Below are 6,000 nucleotides of genomic sequence, written 5' to 3'. Positions count from 1 at the left end.
TCAATTGAATAGTTTGGTTTTGCGATATAGCGATGTGATAAGGATTAATCTAGTTTTCTGGTTCCTTCAGTTTTACCCTCCTGTGCAATAGGGAAACTAAAAAGAAAAATATCTGTCAAACACAAGTCTGCCTTTCCTGGAGGACAACAGCCTTTGAAATTCCTCGTTCACAGCCGCCAGACAGTTTGTCCCTGTGCTTGTTTGCACCATCGATAGCTGTTTGCCCTTCCCTCAGGTTATTTATTCCCGGTATTGACACCAGGAACGGGCTGCGAGTTCACTCGTTCCCCTGTGCAGCACCCAGCCTTCGATTGTTAAAAGTGACGCCGGTCGTGGTTCTCACTCCAATCTCTGTTGTTTTGATGTCCCGACTTACATTTTCACCCACGTTCTTCCGCTCCGGCTGAGCCAGACCGCCGCATCCACGCTTGTGCAAGCGCTGCCGTTTTCTTCTTCTTCTTCTCCTTCTCCTCCTCCTTCTTCTTCTTCTTCTTCTTCTTCTTCCCCACATTAAGCCAGGGCTATTTTAAAAACTGCGTTTGCCTGTAGAAGTCGCTGAGGCTTAGGCGGCAGTTTTGTGGACTACTTTCCGTTTTTATCCCTGTCACCAAAAGGTTGCGTTGACGTGAAAATGGGGGAAAAGTGCAACGTTAGCGGCTCTGAGCCGTCGCGGCTTTGCTCCCGCTGAGTTCCCGCTGTCAAGCCTCTGTTCTCCCTGAAAGCCCGCACCACTTCTCGGTTTGTCAAATTTGCTGCTTTTAATGTCAGAGATAGGAGGGATGAGGCGCAGGTAATGGCTTTAGAGGCTTAATGTGGAGAAGAGTGGAGAAACTCCTAAGATGGACGGTAAAAGTGCAACGTCGTTCGCCGTCGTTATTTCCCAACACGATGCAGCAGCGTGGCTTGTTAGCATTTCGACGAAGTGTGATAGAGCCATAATTATGTGGCCAGTGTCAATTGGAAGGTCGATGAGTCAAAAATGAGGAACCTTGTCGAGGCGCATGTGATACATTCTTCATGAAACGGCTGGAAATTCATACGCGGCACAACATCTTTCAGGGGAAATGAATTGAATTGAAATGAATTCGCTGGATGAGACGTGCTCTTCCATCAAAAGGTCAGTTTTGAAAGCTGTTCACCCCAATTACGAAACCCCTATTTATTTATTTTTGGGAGCGCCAACTCCCTGGCAGGTGGAAAAACAAGTAATGAAATGTGGGGGTTGCGACCGGAGACGCCGTTACCCCCAGGAATGGATGTGAAGGCTGCGTTTTTGATTTATTATGCAGGCCGAATGGGTTTGCATTGCAGGTTGTTGCTCTGGCTCTTCCCAGCTCAGATACATTAAATCAAATTTCACTTAGCTGGGTGCTGCACTCCTTTATGCTTCGTGGCCATTTCCCAAGTTTATTGTTTTTATTGACTCTGCGCGGAACAAATTTGTCTGGGCGAGAAAAAAAAACCCTCCCTGCGTCCCCGTTTTGTTTTGAGAGTGCATCAAATACCGTCGACCAAGGTTATTCCATGCTTTGAAAAGGGCCACGTTCCAATTTGTATTCCATTGTCATTCCCATTTAGCTGTCTGCATTATCCTCTGAAGTAAAGCTTCCCTGCGTACAAAATGTGTTTCCATTTGTCTTGTTCCCCTTGCACAAACTGCAGCCAGTGTTGCAGTGTCTTCCACACGTCCAAACATCATCCGGCTCATCTGTGCCGTGGAATCAGGGATAGAATTGAAATCACTTCTTTCCACTGAAGAATATTGTCATACTTGGAATAGCGTTTGTGTGGATATAAAATATCGTAAAGTAAAAAAAAAAAGTGGTGGACATACATAGGCCGCCCTTGTCTATCAAGCCGCAGGTGTCCACATTGTAGGAAGAGATATGTAAACAGAACGATATTACACAGAAATATTTTGAAGAACTTTTGAATGAATTAATATTCACAAATGCCATACGCAATTGTTTTGGGTTTTTTTCCCAAACAGTGCCCGTAACACGGCTGTTTGAAAAAATAAAAAATACAGTGGCCTACCAGAAAAGTTAACAATGGCATTTTCATCCTCCTGCTCCTAAAAAACCACTGAAGTCGTCTTCAGCGGCGGAATTGAACAGCCTCAGACTTACTTTGTCACACACTTTCTCGGTCCCTCTTTCGTTGACACTCGTAGTGTTGTCAAAAATATCGAGATATCAATATTTTTTCAATACCGAAAATTAAAACGATATGACTTCTCTGTAGTACCGATATATCGGCGGGACTTCAGCGCGATCTCCCTCACTCCCCCGTCGAAACGAAACTTCCGCGGGAATTCAGCCCGATCTCCAACCGGCACCCCCTCTCCCCGCCCCCCGCCCCCCCCCCAAAAGCTTCTTCCGCTGTTGCTAGTATCGAAAATCAATACTTTCCCAAATATCGTTTCGAACTCTGAAATCCAGTATCGTGATAATACCAGTCACTCCCAATATCACTTTCGTCTCGAGGCAAATGCGCTATTGAGCTGTCGTGCTGTCCTCTTCATCACGCAGCAGTCCAGCCTTTCAAAGCCCATTGGTGACACTTTCCCACGATTAGGCATGAAGCGCAAAATAACTGATTTTCAGAGGTTGGCGTGACTGCACTTGATTCATTTGGAACAGTTGTTGGAACAGTTGTATTGGTTCGCTGTTACCCGTTTCGTCTTTTTAATTGGTCTGATGTGACAACGCTCAACGTATTGCGGGCTTGTTAAGCCGCAGAAATTCGTAAATCAGCCGCGTCATTGTCAAAGCCGCAGTGTGCGAAGTGTGGTCCAGCAATTACGGCATCATGGATGAGAACTAAGATGCCTCACTCTACCACGCGAAGTTTCCCCTTCTGTTTTTCCACAGTCGGGGCCTTTGAAACGCTGGTGCGGCGTCTCTTTCTCAAGAAATACCTTGAACGCTCGGTACCCGTGGAGAACAAATCGTTTCCATTGTCCCGCGGCCTCGTCGTCATAACCTGGCTTGGCCGAACCGAGATTCTTCCTTCTCACACCCACGTCTCCGGGGGAGAGAGGGGAAGGAGCGCTTCCAGTAGTCGAGGTCTGTCGGAAGAGAGACGCGGCCGTTTTTCTCATTGTCCAGCACCTGTTGTGTGTGTGTGTGTGTGTGTGTGTGTGTGTGTGTGTGTGTGTGTGTGTGTGTGTGTGTGTGTGTGTGTGTGTGTGTGTGTGTGTGTGTGTGTGTGATGCTTGAAGGTCACCGCCCACACTCAGGGCCCCACTTGGGAAGCGAAGCCGAAGGACGCGCCACTCATTTATATCGTATTTGTGTTTTATTTATTTATTTTTAAACTTTGCATATTTTTTATTGTTTGGCCAGGGTGAAAATTTGCATGTTAAGTAGCTTTTGCGTGTGTGTGTTTTCCTTTTGGCATTCACGGTCCCACCTTGTAGCTGCAGCGACTTCCGCATCATTGTTTTTTTGTTGTTCTTTCATAACTACTTCGGTGCTCTTTACATAACTGTGTGTTTTGCGTCCACATTGCCGTTTTCGCCTTCACCGTCACTGTGTCCACAACGGACGGCTCAGAATTTCAATTTTGTGACCGGTGCATTCCCAGTTCGGCGTCCCTCATCTGATTTTGTAGTTTCGAACGACAAATTACAGATACGGTTCATGTCGAACGTTCAGGAGGCAGCTTGACATTGAAATTGCTTATTTAGAAATGGAAACTTCCTGAACTCTGAAGTTTGGTCGTCCAGATGTTTTTCACAGGAGTTCTGCATATTTTTCTGAAGTGTCTGGGCGATTCTTTTCGTCGCTCATTTAGAGGCACTCTTCACAATCTCCTACGTGGGCGGAGACAGGAATCCTTTAAAGGTCCCCTTGCAGGTTCTCTTGAAGAATCCTATTGGGTTCTTCTTCTTCTCCTGCTTCAAGAGGAAAGGCCAGGTTTTAAACTGTAAAAAAACTCATCCAGTCCAGGCTGCGCATTGATTTTATGTTTTACAGGAGGGCAGGGGACTTGGAGCTTTTCTGTGACATGTGGACTTTTAACAGTGCATTTTGTGCAGTGACAGAGGGGGAATTATTTTTTTAGCGACGTGCTTGTGTAAAAAACAACAAGAAAATTATTTATTTATTTATTTAGTTTGATTGATTGAATGGAAATGAGAGCGGCAAATAAATGTTATTTTTCAAAAATCAAAAAAATCTTCTTCTCCTTCTCCTGCTTCTGCGGTTCTATGTTTGTGACAAAACTTTATTTTCTTGTAAAATAAATAAATAAAAATAAATTAGCACCTTGTTTTTTTCTTGTATTCCAGTGGATTTTTTTTTAAATAAATTGATTTGACTGTAAAAAATCAAATCTTCCTCCTCTTCTTCTTCCTTCTCTTCTTCCTCCACTTCTTCTTCATCCTCCTCCTCTTCCCTTTCTTTTTCTTTTATTTTCTTCTCCTTCTCCTCTTCCTCTTCCTCTTCATCTTCTTCTCTTCCTTCCTCTTCACCTTCTCCTTCATCCTCTCCTTCCCTGCACATTCCCTCGCAGTCGACTTCTGTTACCGGGCAACCTGACAGTGACGGAGCCTGATCATCTGCTCCCGCCTCCACCCCATCATGCCTTTTCCATTTCTCATGTTACAGCGCGCTAGGTTCTTATCCTCTGAAATGTCAGGCGCCCATAAATAATCAAAGTGATGGAATGGGGGGTGGGGGCGTCGCACTCCACAACATTGCGGCAACGTTCCCCGAACTCGCTAACGACGTAGACGTTTGTACCGAATTGCGCTTTGTTGCTGCGCCCCTTTAACGCGTTTCCATTTTTTGCTCTGGCGCCCTGATGATAAGTGTTTCCCTAATCATTCCGCTGCTGAAGTGGCGCTTCGCAGGATTCCTTAATGAGCACTCTCTCTTTTTCCTCGTCTGAAATTTTGGCGGCGCTCTTGAAAAACCGGAGAGTAATATTTATAATCTCAGATCAACTCATTTCTTCCTGTTTGGTGCAGAGACCGTGAAATAGAGCCTCGTTTGTAAGGGGGGGGGCCAATTAACTTCTGTCAGCCGTGTTAAAAATACATAAATAAGTAAATATGAAATGCAGCGCTCATATATCACCCGTCCGTCAAGGTTGGCGGAGTTGTGACGCTGCTTTTTGCTATGTGTTGAATCCCGCCTTGACCTCGCCGTGTGTGTGTGTGTGTGTGTGTGTGTGTGTGTGTGTGTGTGTGTGTGTGTGTGTGTGTGTGTGTGTGTGTGTGTGTGTGTGTGTGCAGAAATACAAGGCCGGGAGGTGCGACGACATCCTCAAGTGGAAGCCGCCCAGCCTGAACTCGGTGGACTTTCGCCTCAAGATCACAAAAGTCTGCGGAGAAGGGTGAGTCACCGCCGTTGCCGGGGTAACGCTGTGCCCGACCAATCTAATAGCGGCCATCTCCTTCTTCCTTTTTGCGCCACGCTGGAGTACTCGGGAGTCGCTGGCGCACGCACAAAACGCACAAACAAACACCAAAGGAGCACTTGGGATTGTTTTGGTTGTTTGGCTCACCCCACCTCGTCACTCTGATGTTCGCCTCTCGCCTCGGGGCTTTTTATTCCTCCTGCGATGACGTCGCCACGGGCTCCAAAAGTAGATTTCCCTCATCATTATCACCTTTGCCGCTCTGACTTGCCTCTGTGCAAAAAAAAAAGAAAAAAGAGCACCCCTTTGTCGCCAGCCCTTTTTTTTTTTTTTTTTTTTTTGTCATGCTTTATGTTTATTATCTGATGCATCATAAATAATTCAAGCCACTGGGTGCTTATAACCAGGCCCTCGTCACGGTGAACATTAGAACAAAAGAAAGGAAACCGCTTCTATTCTCGAACACATAACGGCAGTTGTAACGGTTGTTACTGCCTCTGGACTCCTGAAGCTCTGACGCCAAGTAGTCATTTACATATTATTGTCACAGAAGCGCTGCAGAAAATGAAACTCGGAAATGTGTCCTCAAAATATTGTGCCACTGCCTTTTTTCTGTCTTTCTTTTCCCTTATT

The 6,000-nt window shown here is 45.7% G+C and overlaps 2 protein-coding genes across 2 annotated transcripts in view; both read left to right on the top strand.

Annotated features, from left to right (window-relative positions):
• Positions 1-6,000, top strand: part of LOC142896263 (interleukin-6 receptor subunit beta-like) — a 127,947-nt gene that overhangs the window by 73,889 nt on the left and 48,058 nt on the right. The window lies entirely within an intron of this gene.
• Positions 1-6,000, top strand: part of rngtt (RNA guanylyltransferase and 5'-phosphatase) — an 84,501-nt gene that overhangs the window by 61,160 nt on the left and 17,341 nt on the right. Inside the window, exon 13 of the mRNA XM_076037852.1 lies at positions 5,243-5,343. Within this exon, the coding sequence (XP_075893967.1) occupies positions 5,243-5,343 (101 nt within the window). The remainder of the gene's footprint in view (positions 1-5,242; positions 5,344-6,000) is intronic.

Source organism: Nelusetta ayraudi, unplaced genomic scaffold (genome assembly GCF_046127955.1).
Source record: "Nelusetta ayraudi isolate G7.1 ecotype Tasmania unplaced genomic scaffold, CSIRO-AGI_Nayr_v1 ptg000052l, whole genome shotgun sequence".
Taxonomy (NCBI): Eukaryota; Metazoa; Chordata; class Actinopteri; order Tetraodontiformes; family Monacanthidae; genus Nelusetta; species Nelusetta ayraudi.
Note: the sequence above shows the minus strand (reverse complement) of the source record. Positions and strands in the feature narration are given on the sequence as shown.